Here is an 18,738-nt window from a genome sequence, read left to right as displayed (position 1 = left end):
AGAGGAAACAAGAAATGCTGCTTAACTTGGAGAAAGGAAACACACCACACAACGCTCAGTGTAATGATGAATTAAAGTATATATATCCAACCAAAGAATAAGTGAAAGGTTAAAACTGTTACGCCCCTTTCACACTGACGTCCCGTTCAGGCCCGCCTGTCAGTTTTTCAGGCGGACCTGAACGGGTGCTCCATAGAGCTCTATGGAGCGTCGGATGTCAGCGGTGACATGTCCGCTGACATCCGACCCGCTCCGATCCGAAAAAGTGTAACGGAGGAAAAAGCTATTTTTCCATCCGTCTGCGGATCGGATCGGATGACGACGGGCACTGCGGTCCGTCGTCATCCGATCTCCCATAGGGGAGAGCGGCGCTGTGACAGGTCCGTCCCTGCACAGTGTGCGGAGACAGACCTGTCATCTCCCTGCTCAGCGGGGATCGGCGGAGTGATCCCCGCTGAGCAAACGGACATCCACGGGGCGGATCAGAACTGATCCGCCCCGTGTGAAAGACCCTTTAGCTGTAATGGAGTTGTGACTCTACTATAGGTAATAAGGGATCAGCTGATAAGCTGAAGTGTTTGCTAGAGAGGTCTGCATAGCACAGGGTAGCCAAGGAAATATATGGCCCTGTGAGTAATTATAGCCATGTATTATAAGATGATAATACCAAATTAAATTTATAAACAACCCTAGTAAATGTGTGCAAGGGGGCTGCAAAGGGATCTCATTAGTGAGATTTTGGAAAATTATTCTTTATAACAGTCAAAGTTCCTCACTACACACTTTACCAATACATCCGGAGAGAAGGCATTCACACTGCTAAACAAAGACTCTCCCCACCACTAGATAAGTTGTGCTTTTTTCACTATTATGCTCCACCTTAAAATTGCAATATTTTAGTTAATGGCAAATTACAGTTAGGATTTACACATCCTGTACAGACATCGAAACAGCCTACTTTTCCTAATGCAATAATTTTTAAAATGTGTTAAGGGCGATGCCCCAAGCACCATAGATACCGGAGGGTGTTTTTGCCACACTTAACAAGGTTTTCCAAACAAATGTTCCTCTTGATCTGCTATGTTGCCTCCTAGGAGTATGGGAGGAGGCAATTCCAGAGAAAATGAGGAAGACAGCCTTCTCTTGAAGCTTTGTTCCAAGCTAGAAAAAAATAAGATTTTTGTACTCACCGTAAAATCATTTTCTCTGTAATTCACCGACCGACACAGCTCCTCTCTGTAACAAAATGGGTTGTCAGCCCTATCACTGGAGATAACTAGGCAAGTTGTAATACAACACTTCACAACTTTTAGTTCCGCCCAGGGGGCGGTCCCTAGGCTACACCCCGCAGCCTGCTCTAGCATAACTCAGTACGTCAACAAGCAGTATAACGTAAAGAGAAATAGGAGGGGCGGGTGCTGTGTCGATCGGTGAATTACAGAGAAAAGGATTTTACGGTGAGTACAAAAATCCTATTTTCTCTTATATTCACCGACGGACACAGCTCCTCTCTGTAACAAAATGGGACGTCCCCAAGCAGTGCCAAACGAGGGGTGGGAAAAACAGCATAAGAACTTCATCCACCATGGCAAGTGGGAACTAGTGAAACTAAACCCACAAAAAAACAACAGTGTGTGGAAATACACCACCACATAACTGGGTATCCTCAACAGGAGTGATCCCCAAGACTGCAACCATTTGCGAAAGTAATGCAACAGTGCATTAACATAACAATACTGCGTTTTTATCGAAAAATCAGGAAAAATATTGATTGCATATGGAATTGCAACTACACGGCCGCCTGCAAAACTTTGCCTCCAAAACAGGCATCAGCGGATGCACTGACGTCTACCTTGTAGAACTTGGTAAACGTATGGACAGACGACCAAGTCGCCGCCTTACACACCTGAGTGACCGACGCTTGGTGTCAGAAGGCCCAAGACGTTACGATTGCCCTTGTAGAGTGGGCCGTGACTTCAAGGCGTAGGCTTGTACTACAATCTGTCTGATCCACATGGAAATGGTGGCCGACGAGACCGCCATACCCTTCTTTGGACCAGCCACCAAAACAAACAGTGAGTCTGACTTCCGAAAGGGAGCCGTGGCAGACAAATACACCTTCAGAGCCCTAACCACGTCGAGAGCGTGAAGGGCCACCTCTTTGGGGTGCTTCGGCTTAGGACTCAACGATGGTAATACAATGTCGTCATTGATATGAAAAGCCAAGACCACCTTCGGTAGAAAAGATGGTTGCGGACGCAACACCACCTTATCTCTGTGGATGACCGGATAAGGCGACTTGCAAGACAAGGCTGCCAATTCCGAAACCCTCCTGTCCGATGTGATGGCCACTAGAAAGACCACTTTCTGGGAAAGAGTCAACAGGGGAATCTCCCTGATATTTTCAAATGGCAGTTTTTGAAGCACCGACAACACCAGGTTCAAATCCCATCGGGGTAACGGTGGGCGCACCAGAGGAACAACATGTCATATCCCCTGAACGAAGGTACCTACTAAGGAGTGCGATGCCAGGGGTCGTTGAAAAAAGACAGCCAAGGCTGAGATTTGCCCCTTGATGGTGCTCAATGCCAATCTCTGGTCTACTCCTCGCTGGAGAAACAGCAAGATCCTTGCTATGGAAAAGGAACGCGGATGCCACCCTTTCGCCTCACACATGGAGATGTAGGCCTTCCAGGTACGATGGTATATCTTCCGAGAAGAAGATTTCCGTGCCCTCAACATAGTTGGAATCACAGAGTCCGACAGACCCTGGTTCCTCAACACCTGGCTCTCGAAAGCCATGCCGTTAAAGCCAGCGATGGTAAAGCAGGATGAAAGATTGGACCTTGAGACAGGAGGTCCTCTTGCAAAGGCAGTCGCCAGGGAGCGTCTGCCACCAGACGCACCAGGTCCACGTACCAGGGCTGCTGAGGCCAATCTGGGGCAACCAGGATTACTGGAATGCCCTGGGCTTCCACTCTGTGAAGCAGACGTGGCAACAGTTTCAGTGGAGGAAAGGCGTAGATCAGCTGGTACTGATCCCACGGAGCTACCAGCGCGTCTGACGTGTCTGCCCACTGATCTCTTGTCCTGGACACAAATCTTGGCGCCTTCCGATTGAGATGGGAGGCCAATAGATCCACATCTGGTGTGCCCCACTTCAGGCACAGCAGCCTGAATATCTCCGGATGCAATGCCCATTCTCCTGGGTCCAGCATCTGGCGGCTCAGATAGTCCGCCTGCCAAATTTTCCACTCCCGGGATGTAAATGGCCGTCAGGGCTGGTACGTGTCGCTCTGCCCACTGAAGTATGTGAGCGACCTCCCGAGCAGCGGCTGAGCTTCTTGTTCCCCCCTTGGTGATTTATGTACACCACAGACGTGGCGTTGTCCGACTGTATCTTGATCGGACGCCCTTGAAGACACATCGACCATGTGTGGAGGCCCAGCCTGATCGCTCTCAATTCGAGCAGATTGATCGGCAACTTGGATTCTTTCGCCGACCAAAGGCCCTGAACCGACTGAATCCCCATCACTCCACCCCAGCCAGATAGACTGGCCTCCGTAGTGATCACCGTACATTTCAGAGGAAGGAACGATTTTCCAGACTGACTCACTGGAGACCTAAACCACCAGATCAGAGAGTCCCTGACTGGCTGGCTCACCTGGATCAGTCGATCCAGGGACAACTGAGATTTGTCCCATTTCAACAAGATCTCCTTATGCAGTACTCTGGTGTGGAACTGGGAGAAAGGTACTGCCTCGAAGGAGGCTACCATGAGCCCCAGTACTCACATGCAAAACCGAGCGATGACCACTTGCGGTGCATCAGCAGTTTTACTGAGGACCTCAGAGTCTGCAATTTACCTGAAGGTAGAAAAACTCTTGCTTCCCTGGAGTCCAACAGTAAACCTAGGTACTCCAGATGCTGGGTCGGCACAATTACTGACTTCTTTAGATTCAACAGCCACCTAAATTCTCCTCCTCTAATTCTAAATCACCACGTTGTCTCAGCAATGCTAATACTGGAGCCAGTACCTTGGTAAAGACTCTGGGGGCTGATGCCAGACCAAATGGAAGAGCCACAAATTGGTAATAGACGTCCCCAACTGCAAAATGCAGAAACTTTTGATGCCGAAGGCATATGGGTATGTGCAGGTATGCATCCTGGATGTCCAAGGACGCCAGGGAGTCTCCCTGATGGAGTGCAGCGACTACTGAGCGAACTGACTCCATTCTGAACCTCTGCACTTTTACAAAGTGATTGAGGGCTTTTAAGTCCAAGGTCGGACACACCCCTTCCTTCTTGGGAACCACAAACAGATTTCAGTAGAATCCCTGGAAGTGCTCCGATTCCGGAACTGGTACAATCACCCCTCTCGATACAGCAAGTCCCTTACCACCCCCAACAGGGCCTCCCGAGGAAATAGGGACACGGGTATTCTGGAGGGGAAGAATCTGTTTGGCGGCCAAGAGAGAAACTCTATCTTATAGCCTGTGGAAATCAGATCGCAGACCCATTGGTCAGATAACTGGGAGGACCACTGGGCTGCAAATTCCCGAAGGCGACCCCCCACGCGAGACATGAATGAGGGCAAACCTTCGTTTGCAGCTTGTTAGGCTTGCGGTTCCAAGGACATTTTTGACCGTCTGTGGGCGTCCTGTCGGGCTGGAGGCGTTTTGTCGAAGCACCGGGCGGACGAAAAAGCTGCTTGTGAGCGGAAAAAGAGGGCCCTTGCCTGCAGCGTGGCTCCTTAGCCTTCCTGGCCTGTGGGAGTAGAGTACTCTTACCACCGGTGCCATTTTAAATAATATCATCTAACGAGGCTCCAAAGAGCCGGTTGCCAAGGAAGGGAAGATCCGTCAGGGCTTTCTTGGACGCCTGGTCAGAAAACCGGCATTTTAGCCAAATCAGGCGCCTCAGCACCACAGCTGACACTGAAGCCCTGGATAACAGAGGGAGAGTATCCAGGGCCACGTCACAAATGTACTTAAGGCCTTGCACTAGTTGGTCTGCTAGTTCCACGCAGACAGGGGTGGCCTGTTGCTCTCCCAATTTGCAGTGCAAAACTTTTTGCCCACTCAGTCAGTGTCTGCGACACCAGTGTGGATGCCAGTACAGGTCACACGGCTGACCCCACAACCGTAAACAAGGAACGAGCCACCGCCTCTGCCTTCCTGTCTGTGGGATCCTTGCATGCAGGAGTCCCCTCAACCGGGATCGTGGTTACTTTAACCTGGATACTGGGGGGTCCATGACCAGAGGAGCCGACCATTTCTTGAGAAGGCTTTCCTCAAAGGGGTAACACACTGCCATGTATTTGGGGACCGAAAAGGTCCGTTGCGGGCGACCCCATTCCTTGTAAATTAACTTGGCAAAATAAGTCAGATACGGGAACACCTTAGGTGAACGTGCTGGCTTGCGGGACCCTAAAGGGACCGGGTACATCAGCAGAGGGATCCGCTGGCTTCTGAATCTTCAGGGTATCACGCACAGCTGTGAGAAGTGCTCCAACTAGCGCTTTGTCACGCATGGACCCAGACGGAGACTCATCCTCACTGTCCGAACGGTCCTGGTCAGCGTCATCTGACAAGACAGAGCAGGGGTCACTGGCCTCAGCAGGACCAGAGTCTGTGTCAGAGCTCTCCCCAGAGGATGGAGGGGCAAGGGCCGCTTTTTAGCACCTTTCTTTCCACGTACCGCCTCTATCTCGGCAACTAATTGAGGACCGCCGTAAGGGTGTCCATAGGGACCGCGCAGTCCGCAAGTGACCCGGTTGCAATTTCATGGATTTCGGGGGGAGAAACACCAGTTTCTGAAGCCATGATGACCCTACCTGGTCTGCCACCCGAAGGGGACTTAGGACAGTGACAGTCCCACCCTCCTGCTGCCACTGGCTGAGGGGCTCTAACCCGCTGGACTCACCACCCTGGGCCGTTCCGCGCTGTATTACTGCAATGCCTGATGATCCCCAGCGCTCCCAGATGCAGAGATAGCAAAAAACCTGTCGGTGGCCGGCCGGTCGCACGATCGGTGAATGATCTGTGGGCGATCAAACACACGTGTTCATAACACAGGATAACCTCCCCAGCGCTCTGTGATGACCAAACAGAAAGCAGAGGACACAGGGGCAGCTGCTAGAGCACAAAAACGTGGTCCGGATACAAGAAAATGGCTGCCAGTGTTCTCAATAGAGGATCACTAGGAAAATGGCCACCTGAAGCCAGTCTGACCCTCGCCCATACTTAAAATGGCCATCGAACCGCGCTATGGGGGACTAGAGAGAACATGTGGCAGGCACAGCGCTGCACCTACACAGGGGCATGACTACACAGGCATCCAGCGGGATAAGCTGCAGGACCCAGGCACCCAGCACAGCTAAAACCCCCAGGTGAGAGCCCAGGCGCGCACACACACACACACACACACACACACACACAGCTCAGTACATGTACAGCCCCCCCCCCCTCGTGAGGGGGGAAAGGAGGGAGTCAGGGACAGGGGAGAGAAGAGAGGGGGGTGAGGGGGGCCCCCGAATCAACCTTCCAGGGAATGCCCAGCTGCTCCACCCTGACAGGCAGGGAGAGCTGTACTTACCAGTCCTGAAGCTGGGAGACATTCCACGGTAGTCAGCTCCTGATCAGTACAGGGAAGATTACTGGCCTCGGCATACTGTGACGCAGACATCAGTAGCCCGGTCATATGTACGCCCCGGAGCATAAAGCTCACCGACCACCTCTGAAGCCGAGGTATGTCGTGGCCTGCCGAGCCGTAGCTGCGACCTGCACACGCTCGATGGCCGGACTGGGGAGACTACAAGGATAAGTGAACCAGCCTGTCACCCATCCGGCTGTTGATAGAAGATCACAGGATCATTCATCTTTCGCAAAAAGCCAAGCTTCTGCACCACAAAAAAAACACAGACCTATGGGCCCGCAGGGTTCCTAGGTCTCATCACCTCACTAGGCAATAAAAAACTGAGTTCTGCTAGAGCAGGCTGTGTGGTTGTAGCCTAGGGACCGCCCCCTGGATGGAACTAAAAGTTTGAAGTGTTGTATTACAACTTGCCTAGTTATCTCCAGTGATAGGGCTGACAAACTATTTTGTTACAGAGAGGAGCTGTGTCGGTCAGTGAATATAAGAGAAACAATACTTATGGGATGGAAATCTGCCACTCCCCTGACTATTAAATCCTGGATTCAACACATGGGTAATATCCTTGAACGGTACATATATCAACACGGGGGGCCTGGTAAATTTAACAAACTATGGCCCCCCTGGGTTGATTCACTGGGACTTAGCCCCAAAGAACATGTTCACATGAGGCTGCTCCAATGTCCATAGGTCTCAAGGTACTCATTGGCACTAACTGGATAAAGAGTGTTTAACAATGTAGGAAAAGTTTAGTTGTTGGTATACCTGACCAGGTTAGTAATGTTTCACAATTGATGGTACGCAATGCAATTACAATGATATGAATATTCACTCTTTGGTTATTACGTGATGTGGCTATTTACTATGTAATTGGTTTCAATATGACAATTTGAAGTATATTGCAGTATTTGTGTGTATGCTTTTTATTTTATTAAAAAGCTTTTTTTCTTTTTCTTTTTTTAAATCAAATGTGTGTCAAGGACAAAAGTAAAAGCTACAGAGGATAAAATAAATGCCCATACCTTTTCGCTTTCATTGCTTTTAAACAAAAACAAACAAGTTTGCTTTAATGCCCAGCAGTACATATGTTTCTTCTTTCCATGCTGCTCAGTTCACCCACTAGGAGCAAAGACCGGTACCCTCTTGATCTGTAGAGCATGTGACTCATCCCATGTAACAACACTGGACCAATCACTGGAGCTGTCATACAGGTAGTCATCAGCCCTATATAAGCTACAGATTGAGTGACTTGTAGCTTACACAGGCTACCAGGAGCTGAGCAGAGTGGTGGGAGAGTAGAAAAAGAGGTACAGTATGTGCTTCCAGGGAAGAAGGGGGTTAAAGTGAACCTGCTGCTTCTGAAGAAAGCACAGGTTCACTTTAAACAGAGGTCACAATTAGTCGAAACAATCAGTAGCTGTAAAAGCTTATAAATTTGTACTGCCCCATCCCACTATTCCTTTAATGTGATAGGTAGTCTCATCGACCACAAAGTTATATCTCTGGATATACAGATGATTTTGACATGCACTTTTTACGAAGGTAACTTTTCAATCCTGTGAGCAGTTAGAAGTATCGTGGTTTCTGACAGGTTTATTTTAACAGATGACACACTTCAAAATCTTTTTAACTTCTTAATCACACCTCCCAGCAGTCCTTCAAGTGTATTTTTATGACCCAGAAGCCAGCGTGGCTCTCGTATCATGTGACTGCTGTCATTTGCTTTCACATAATCGGGAGTCCATCCTGCTGGCATTCCCAGTACAGCTCACTCAATGTGCTAGGAGAGCGTTCTCAGCACACAACCTCCTGCTGCGGTTAACAATATTTTCTGGGTGTTCAAGCTAATCTTTTTTTCCATTGCATATATGCATTCAGCAAGTGGTTAAAAAGCGTTATGAGACAATGAAGAATAAGTGTTACATATTTTCTAAATTACCCTCCAACTAAAATGAGCTGCACATTTGTTAATTACTATAAGTTTCAGAATATTAAAAATCATACTGAAAAAAAAAAAAAACATTTTACCTGATGTCTTTTTACAATGTCCTTCAGCTTGCTCTGGAGTTTGGAGTCTATGTCTGCATGAAGATATATATTTGGTCGAGACAGACAGTTATTCTGTAAAAGGGAAACAAAGAGTAAAAATTGTACAGTGCTAGTGTGGATCCAATATAAAATGTAAGCAGATAATTACACTGATTGACATATTATGCTAATAAAAACAACATTAGAGAAAAGTGTTACCAAACCCAGGACCCTACATTCACTATATCTGATCTCCCACAGTACACAGAACATGGAAATGCAACTATGTTAGTAAATATAAACTGCTAAATCTCTTTTCTCATCAACAGTAAATAGCAGTCTTGTGACTTCTATCAGTCTCCGGCCGAGCACTGGTTAAAGTCTGTAGGAGTGGTTTCATTCTCCTCTGACTGTCCTATGAGGCTGCATGCGCCTTACTTTTTGTCTGGACAGTGCTGATTGGCTCTGTGCTGATCACATGCACGCTTCCAAGAAAAGAAAAAAAAACTGCCAATAGCAATACACACCAAACTGAGCATGAGCAGAGTGCCCCCATGGCTCTGTACTATCAGGAGATGGATTGGGGAATGTGGAAGAAGGGGAGGATCGATCAGTAAAAATAGGATCAAAACAGCTTTTTACACAATGTGGAGGATAATAATATTTTAGTAGACTAAAATACAACTAAAAAAAATTTAGATGACTAAGATACGACTAAAACTAAAAGGGCATTTTAGTCAAAATATAGCTGGAACAGAAACTTTAATTGGATACATACAGATATTTAAAGTGAAACAGAAATCCCACATTATATCACAAAATAAGTAAAGGAAGGATGACACTACCTGCACAAGGGACTTTTCAATGGTCATGAACATCTCCACATTGCGATCCATACGAGATGGGTTTTGAAAGTCAAACCTGCGCCTGAGAAGTTATAAAAAAAAATTGATAACTTAATTACTGTGAATATGAAACCCCCTACTCAAAACAAATTTTACAGTAACTGCTAATACCATCTAGTGAGCTGAGCAATAATATAACCTCTGGTTACATAAAAGAAAACTAGTGAGGACTTCCCCAAACATAATTCTAGCCAGCTTGGCTTTCAATAAAACAGCTTAAGACTACAGAGAAACTCAGAACTGAACAGCCTTATTAAAAAGATGAAAGCAATGGGTTTCTGAGCCTGAACAACATTGTCACAAAAAAAAGAAAACATATTTAACTCCAAAAACGATTAGTCACCAAGGGTTCAGAGGTGGCAGAACCCCTCCAGTATACAGCTACACAAAGTGCAGGGGCTTTATAGAGATGACAGCTATAGACACAAATCAATGCATCCATATTCATTAATTATTAATTTAACTTAATTATGCTAGTGTGGGTACCTGAAGTTGACAGCCTCTTGGAACCCACTGTACAGAGGGCTCAGGCTGGGGAAGTGAGGGCAGGGCTGGCAGCTCCCATATACAGGTGCATCTCACAAAATTAGAATATCATCAAAAAGTCAATTTCAGTAATATAATTCAAAACGTGAAACTCATATTTTACATAGATGCGTTAGACACAGTGTAATATATGGAAAACATTTCTTTCTTTTAATTTTGATGATTATTGCTTAAGCAGGGCTCGACAAACCCCAGGCGCCAGGTCGCCAATGCGACCAGAAATCGCGACCTGGCACCTAAGCTGCCACCAGCCCACTCACTATCGATGCCCCAGACATGCAGCAGCATTAACACTGACTGCCGTCCTCCTCCCTCCTTCACACTCTGCAGCACCTCGCTGTGTGTGAAACTGACACGCAATGGAGAGAGGAGGATCTGTCAGCCTGATGTCGGGGTGGGCGGGACCAGGCCAGGGTGGGGGCGGGACCCAGCAAGCTATCAAACACCAGCCAATGGGATCTGGGCGGGCCGCTACATGTATGTGGCCCGCCCCTTTTCTTAAGCAGCCCAATCGTTGGCTGGTGTTTGATAGCTGCTGAGTCCCACCCACCCCGGCCGGGTCCCGCCCATCCCGGCCTGGTCCCGCCCACCCCGACATCAGGCTGACAGATCCTCCTCTCTCCATTGCGTGTAAGTTTCACACACTCAGCGCGGTGCTGCAGAGTGTGAAGGAGGGAGGAGGACGGCAGTCAGTGTTAATGCTGCTGCATGTCTGGGGCATCGATAGTGAGTGGGCTGGTGGCAGCTTAGGTGCCAGGTCGCGATTTCTGGCCGACATAAGGCTGAAATCTGACATATCCACCTCTCTGTTACTTGTCAGTTTCACACCCCGGCAGGGTCCCACCAGCTTCTCTGTTACATTTCAGTAACAGAGTGCTCCGTGTGAAACCTGCCAGTGACAATCAGTGCCACCTGCCACCAATCAGTGCCAACCAGTGCCACCTCCAATCAATACCACCTGCAACCAACCAGTGCCACCTGCCAGCACCAACCAGTGCCAGCGCCAACCAGTGCCACCTGCCAGCACCAACCAGTGCCACCGCCAATCAATACCACCTGCCACCACCAACCAGTGCCACCGCCAATCAGTGCCACCTGCCACCGCCAATCAGTGCCAGTGCCAACCAGTGGCACCTGCCAGTGCCACCACCAATCAGTGCCACCTGCCAGCGGCAACAAGTGTCATCTGCCACCGCCAATCAGTGCCACCTGCCACCACAAATCAGTGCCATCTGCCACCGCCAATCAGTGCCACCGCCAATACCACCTACAACCACCACCCAGTGCCACCTGCCACCACCCAGCGCCAGTGCCAATCAGTGCCACCTACCATTGCCACCTGTCAGTGCCACCTGCCAGTGCCGAGTGCCGCCGCCAGTCAGTGCCACCTGCCACCGCCAATCAGTGCCACCGCCAACCAGTGCCACCTACCAGTGCCACGTGCCACCACCTGCCAATCAGTGCCACCGCCAATCAGTGCCACCGCCAATCAGTGCCACCTGCCAACACCAACCAGTGCCCCCGCCAATCAGTGCTATCTGCCAGTGACAACTAGTGCCATCGCCAACCAGGGCCACCTGCCATCACCAACCAGGGCCACCTGCCATCACCAACCAGGGCCACCTGCCATCACCAACCAGGGCCACCTGCCAGTTCCAAACCAGTGTCATCTGCCAGTTCCAAACCAGTGTCATCTGCCAGTTCCAAACCAGTGTCACCTGCCAATGCCAACTAGTGTCAACTGTCGGTGCCATCTGGCAGTTCCACGTGCCTTCCAGTGGCAACCAGTGCCACCTGTCAGTGCCAGCCAGTTCCATCTGTTGCCAGCCTTACTCTTTCTGGTCAGCCCATACCCCTGATGTAACAGCGTTTCAATGGAGTTATTGACTGGGTGCTCCATTGTGAGTTAGGGATAGGGGGTGAAAATGAGTGGCCTTACCCCGGGAGCTGAAAAAAAAACTGGCTCCTAACTTTTTTAACTGGCTCCTAAATTCAAAGCAAATTTGTCAACCCCTGGCTTAAAGCTAGTAAAAACTCAAAATTCAGTATCTCAGAAAATTGTAATATTACTTAAGACCAAAAAAAGGTTTTTTTTTATACAAAAATGTGGGTTTACTGAAAAGTATGTCCATGTACAGTATAATATGCACTCAATCCTTTTGCATGAATTACTGCATCAATGCGGCGTGACATGGAGGCGATCAGCCTGTGGCACTGCTGAAGTGTTATGGAAGCCCAGGTTGCTTTGATAGTGGCCTTCAGCTCATCTGCATTATTGGGTCTGGTGTCTCATCTTTCTCTTCACAACACCCCACAGATTCTCTATGGGGTTTAGGTCAGACGAGTTTGCTAGACAATCAAGCACAGGGATACCATGATCATTAAACCAGGTATTGGACTGTGGAAGATTTTGCATTTCATTTGGAAATCAAGGTCCCGGAGTCTGGAGGAAGAGTTGAGAGGCACAGAATTTTCCAGCAGGACTTGGCACCAGCAAAAGGAGCCCTGATTAAGTATTGAGTGCATACTTTACTGTACATGGACATACTTTTCAGTGAGCCAACATTTCTGTATTAAAAATCCTTTTTTTTTTATCGGTCTTATGAAATATTAACATTTTCTGAGATACTGAATTTTGGGTTTTCACGAGCTGTAAATCCATAATCTTCAAAATAAAAGAAAGAAAAACTTAAAATATATCACTGTGTGGAAAACATCTATATAAAATATACGAGTTTCACTTTTGAATTGAATTACTGAAATAAATTTACTTTTTGATAACATTCTAACTTTATTGAGCTGCACCTGTATGTATTTCATCAGCGTAATACGTTGCTTGTCCGGAATTCAGCCCTACAAATTATGTACCTCTTTTTTCACTGCCACAGTGACTGTATTTACTATATTATAATTATATATATATATATATATATATATACACACACACACACACACACACACACACACACACACACATTTTTGCATCATCACTGAGTTGTAATGAGTAATGACCACAATTTTTTTACGTTTTTAATTTAAGTTGTGGCAACATTCCGGGAATGGAAACAGGAGGGACAGCTCAAACTAAGCAAACCCAACTTAACCACTTTCAGACCGGACCATTTTGCTGGTAAATGACCAGAGGTCTTTTTACACTTTGGCACTGCGCTGCTTTAACTGGTAATTGCGCGGTCATGCAATGTTGTACCCAAACAAAATTTGCGTCCTTTTCTTCCCACAAATAGAGCTTTCTTTTGATGGTATTTGATTGCCTCTGCGATTTTTATTTTTTGCGATATAAACGTAAAAAGACCGCAAATTTTGAAAAAAAATGATATTTTCTACTTTTTGTTATTAGAAAAATCCAATAAACTCAATTTTAGTCATACATTTAGGCCAAAATGTATTCAGCCACATGTCTTTGGTAAAAAAAAAGTCAATAATTGTATATTTATTGGTTTGCGCAAAAGTTGTCACATCTACAAACTAAGGTACGTTTTCTGGAATTTACACAGCTTTTAGTTTACGACTGCCTATCTCATTTCTTGAGGTGCTAAATTGGCAGGGCAGTACAAAACCCCCCCAAATGACCCCATTTTGGAAAGTAGACCCCCTAAGGAAATTGATAAGAGGCATGTTGAGCCCATTGAATATTTTATTTTTTTGCCTCAAGCGATTGAATAATGACAAAAAAAAAATTATTTTTTTTTTTTTACACAAAGTTGTCACTAAATGATATATTGCTCACACATGCTATGGGCATATGTGAAATGACACCCCAAAATAAATTCTGCTGCTTCTCCTGAGTACGGGGATACCACATATGTGGGACTTTTTGGGAGCCTAGCCGCGTACGGGGCCCCGAAAACCAAGCACCGCCTTCAGGCTTTCTAAGGGCGTAAATTTTTGAGTTCACTTCTCACTACCTATTACAGTTTTGAAGGCCATAAAATGCCAAGATGGCACAAAACCCCCACAAATGACCCCATTTTAGAAAGTAGACACCCCAAGCTATTTGCTGAGAGGCATGTTGAGTCCATGGAATATTTTATATTTTGCCACAAGTTGCGGGAAAATTACAAACTTATTTTTTTTTTTTTTTTTTTTCACAAAGTTGTCACTAAAAGATATATTGCTCACGCATGCCATGGGCATATGTGAAATGACACCCCAAAATAAATTCTGCTGCTTCTCCTGAGTACGGGGATACCACATATGTGGGACTTTTTGGGAGCCTAGCCGCGTACGGGGCCCCGAAAACCAAGCACCGCCTTCAGGCTTTCTAAGGGCGTTACAGTTTTGAAGGCCATAAAATGCCAAGATGGCACAAACCCCCCCCAAATGACCCCATTTTGGAAAGTAGACACCCCTAAATTTAGGGGTACACTAGTGAGACTAGGTAATAAATGGCGGGTGCCCTGAAACTATAAAAAAATAACTAACCAACCAGCATCACCTGTAACAGTTATATGGTGATCACTGGTGAAAGGGTTAACTAGGGGGCAATCAGGGGGCTTTATGCGGTAGTATATGGGGGTCCCTGGCGCTATAAAAAGCTGCGGCGAACCTAAATACCTACCTGCCTAACTAGCGTCACCTGTGACACTAATACAGCGATCAGAAAAATGATCGCTTATTAGGCTGGGTTCACACTGGAGCGATGCGGGAACGCCACGAATGCGCGGCGGGTTCCCGCATCGCATGCCTCCCGGCGGCAGTTCACACTGCCCTATGCGAACTGCTGGGAGTGTCAGTGAAATGTTAATGACACCCCCAGATCAGTTCGCATATCGCAGTGCGATCTGCAAACTTGGATCGCATGGTGTGAACACCCATGCGATCCGATTCTGCTGCGGACCAAAAAAAGGGTCCCGTGCGAGTTTGCGGCGGGTGCGACACGAATTCAGCCATACTATCTGTATAGCTGAACTCGAATCGCACAGAGATCGGATGTGATTTGCACTGCAGTGCGGTGCGAATCACATCCGTTCTCATAAACCGCTGCAATGTGAACCCAGCCTTAGTGACACTGGCGACGGGGGGTGATCACGGGGTTAAACCTTTATTGGGGGGGTTAGGGGGGTACCTTAGAACTAAAGGGGGCTAACCCTAACTGCCCTAACAGTTATTAGTCACAAATGACACCCGCCGGGTGATCAGGGGGTTAAACCTTTATTAGGTAATAAATGGCGGGTGCCCTGAAACTATAAAAAAATAACTAACCAACCAGCGTCACCTGTAACAGTTATATGGTGATCACTGGTGAAAGGGTTAACTAGGGGGCAATCAGGGGGCTTTATGCGGTAGTATATGGGGGTCCCTGGCGCTATAAAAAGCTGCGGCGAACCTAAATACCTACCTGCCTAACTAGCGTCACCTGTGACACTAATACGGCGATCAGAAAAATGATCGCTTATTAGGCTGGGTTCACACTGGAGCGATGCGGAAACGCCGCGAATCCGCGGCGGGTTCCCGCATCGCATGCCTCCCGGCGGCAGTTCACACTGCCCTATGCGGACTGCTGGGAGTGTCAGTGAAATGTTACTGACACCCCCAGATCAGTTCGCATATCGCAGTGCGATCTGCAAACTCGGATCGCATGGTGTGAACACCCATGCGATCCGATTCTGCTGCGGGCCAAAAAAGGGTCCCGTGCGAATTTGCGGCGGGTGCGGCGAATGGCTGAACTCGAATCGCACAGAGATCGGATGTGATTTGCACTGCAGTGCGGTGCGAATCACATTCGTTCTCATAAACCGCTGCAATGTGAACCCAGCCTGAGTGACACTGGCGACGGGGGGTGATCACGGGGTTAAACCTTTATTGGGGGGGTTAGGGGGGTACATTAGAACTAAAGGGGGCTAACCCTAACTGCCCTAACAGTTATTACAGTCACAAATGACACCAATGCAAAAAAAAAAAAAAAAAAAAATGACATTGGTGTCACTGTGACTGGGGGGCAGGGGTAATTGGGGGGGGTGATCGGGGGGGTGTGAGTGTGCCTGGCATGTTCTACTGTGTGTGTAGAGTGTTGGTGCAACTCACCGATCCGCTCTCCTCCGTGTCGGAACGAAAAATACCGACACGGAGGAGAGAATACATCACTTCCTCTCCTGTGTTTACATTACAGGAGAGGAAGTGATGTCACGGGGGATTCCTATTCGTCGGGAGCGATCGCGTGGGGGTGGCCATGAATGAATGGCTGCCCCCTCGTCCCGGATCGCTCCCGGACGAAAACCGACCGCCGCAGGCACCGGGCGGGGGCCCGATCGGGCCCCCGACCCGCGGGAGGCAAGGGACGTACATGTACGCCAATATGCCTGCCCGTGCCATGCTGTCGACGTACATCGTCGTGCGGCGGTCGGCAACTGGTTAATCTGACAAATTAAGACTTTTGTGTTTTACATGAAAGATAATAGTAGAATATTCACACATACCAGTAAGAACAAGAAAATGTTATAGCACTTTATGCTTAGAATTGTAACAGCAAAAACATATTGTACAAGTATCTGACTGGGCCACTCCAAAATGCAAATTTTCTTTCTCTGAAGTCATTCTGTGGTGGATTTACTTCAATGATTAGGGTCCCTGTCCTGCTGCATCACCCATCTTCTACTAAGCTTCAGCTGGCAGAGAGCCATCTCTTGCCAACCATGGGAGGGCATCATTCCAAATAAAGGAACCCACACATTTTCAGAATGCTGATACGACCTATTAAGTTGAATAGAAGGTTAGACCAAGCAGCACATTTATCCCATAGTTGCAAGAGAATCGGATGCAAATTAAGGACAGGAAGGTTGGATAGGTCCTGTCACACCTGAATACCCAAATATTCGGAAATGCATCCACCCACCTTAGAGGGAAGGGGACTGCACGTGTCTGGACCAAGGGAAAATGAACTTAAACCAATTGATAATAAATAATAAGGGCATCCAAAACACACACAAAAAAAATAAAAAATGGGTGGCTAAGATTATGGCAGCAACAGGCTAGGATTTTAGCATCAAAGTTCTGTATGATGCACAGTCCCTCTAGCTCCTTGTCTGGATTGGGCAACAGAACAATGACAGCCTCCACAGACCCGTGGAGGGATCCCTGTGAGGTGAACAGTTCAAATACGGCACTAAGCTTGGAGCAAGAAGCTCAATATATTGAGAGTAAAATTCAGCTGGTATACAGCTGGTATACCATCCACCCTGGGGGTCTTTCCAGTCTGTAGGTGGCAAATGGCTTCTTGTATTTCCTCAAGAGTTATATCCAAATATAGGTGGTACCTAGCAGAAGCCTCTAGTGAAAGGAAAGTAATCCCATCCCACATAGCGCAGCTGTAGTTGGCTCTGGAAGTATATATAAAGCACAATAGTAGTCCATGAACTGGAGGTTGATTTGTTCTGGGGAAGTGAGAACCTTTTCCTGCGGATTCCAAACCCTCTGAATATGAGTATCAGTAAACTGACCCTTGGCTAGCCAGGCCAACAATTTCCAGTTTTTGTCTGTGTATTCAAACACCCGCTGAGCAGTGTGGATAAGAGATTTCTTTAGTCGGCTCAATTCTTTAATGTGCTACCTCCTGCAGCGCACGCTGCCAGGCTGAGTAATGAGCCTGGTCAGGATCCTACACATAGGTCACCTCCTTCTGCCTCAAATTTACTTCAAGGGACAGCAGAAAAGTCAAAGCGTTCCATTTTGAAACAGATACAGGAGATGTACTCACTCCTAATCAAAGTTTTTAAAAGCATCCCAGAGGATCACTGAATTCGCAGTGAGCCGCTCATTAATAAGCCAGTATTGACAGATACATTCAGAGATAGTGTACTGAATTGTCTGGTCTGTAATCCAGTATCTGGACAGTCTCCACAGCCCATGCCCAGGGGTAAGAAAGGTTAACAATTAGAGTAATAAAGGAACATGATCTGATATTCCACTTGGGAGATACTGAACAGAGGTTACTCTCTGCATTAGGTATATTACTTACCGTATATACTCGAGTATAGGCCGACCCGAATATAAGCCGAGGCCCCCAATTTACCCCCAAAAAAACTGGCAAACTTATTGACTCGTGTATAAGCCGAGGGTGAGACATGCCTGTCCATCCCTGTGTGTGTGTCCGTCCATCCCTGTGTGTCCGTCCATCCCTGTGTGTCCGTCCATCCATCCCTGTGTGTGTGTGTGTCCATCCATCCATCCATCCCTGTGTGTGTGTGTCTCCATCCATCCATCCATCCATCCCTGTGTGTGTGTGTCTCCATCCATCCCTGTGTGTGTCTGTGTGTGTGTGTGTGTGTGTGTGTGTCCAGCCTACCTGTGTCCCGAGCCTCCGTCCCGTGCCTTGCCTCCGTCCCGTGCCGTGCCGTGCCTTGCCTCCGTCCCGTGTCGTGCCTTGCCTTGCCTCCGTCCCGTCCCGTCCCGTCCCGTGCCGTGCCTTCCCTTGCCTCCGTCCCGTGCCCTCTTCGTCGGCGCCTCGGCGGCCATTGTAAAATTCAAAAGCCGCGCCTCCGCCTTCGCCTGTGATAGGCGGAACACTGAATTTCCCAGCAGCCTGTGTTCCGCCTATCACGGACATCGTATCATCCTCGTCCGTAGTACGAGGATGATACGATGTCCG

At 47.8% G+C, this 18,738-nt stretch overlaps 1 protein-coding gene across 7 annotated transcripts in view; it reads right to left on the bottom strand.

The window, feature by feature from the left end:
* SMARCC2 (SWI/SNF related BAF chromatin remodeling complex subunit C2) overlaps positions 1-18,738 on the bottom strand; it is a 142,124-nt gene that overhangs the window by 110,126 nt on the left and 13,260 nt on the right. For all 7 annotated transcript variants that reach the window (XM_077483402.1, XM_077483398.1, XM_077483400.1 and 4 more), the window contains exons 4-5: positions 9,528-9,609; positions 8,683-8,775 (exon numbers count right to left, since the gene is read on the bottom strand). In XM_077483402.1, the coding sequence (XP_077339528.1) occupies positions 8,683-8,775; positions 9,528-9,609 (175 nt within the window). The remainder of the gene's footprint in view (positions 1-8,682; positions 8,776-9,527; positions 9,610-18,738) is intronic.

The sequence above is a fragment of the Lithobates pipiens genome, unplaced genomic scaffold (genome assembly GCF_037356315.1).
Source record: "Lithobates pipiens isolate NorthernLeopardFrog02 unplaced genomic scaffold, aLitPip1_a1.2 Scaffold_16, whole genome shotgun sequence".
In the NCBI taxonomy this organism is placed as follows: Eukaryota; Metazoa; Chordata; class Amphibia; order Anura; family Ranidae; genus Lithobates; species Lithobates pipiens.
Note: the sequence above shows the minus strand (reverse complement) of the source record. Positions and strands in the feature narration are given on the sequence as shown.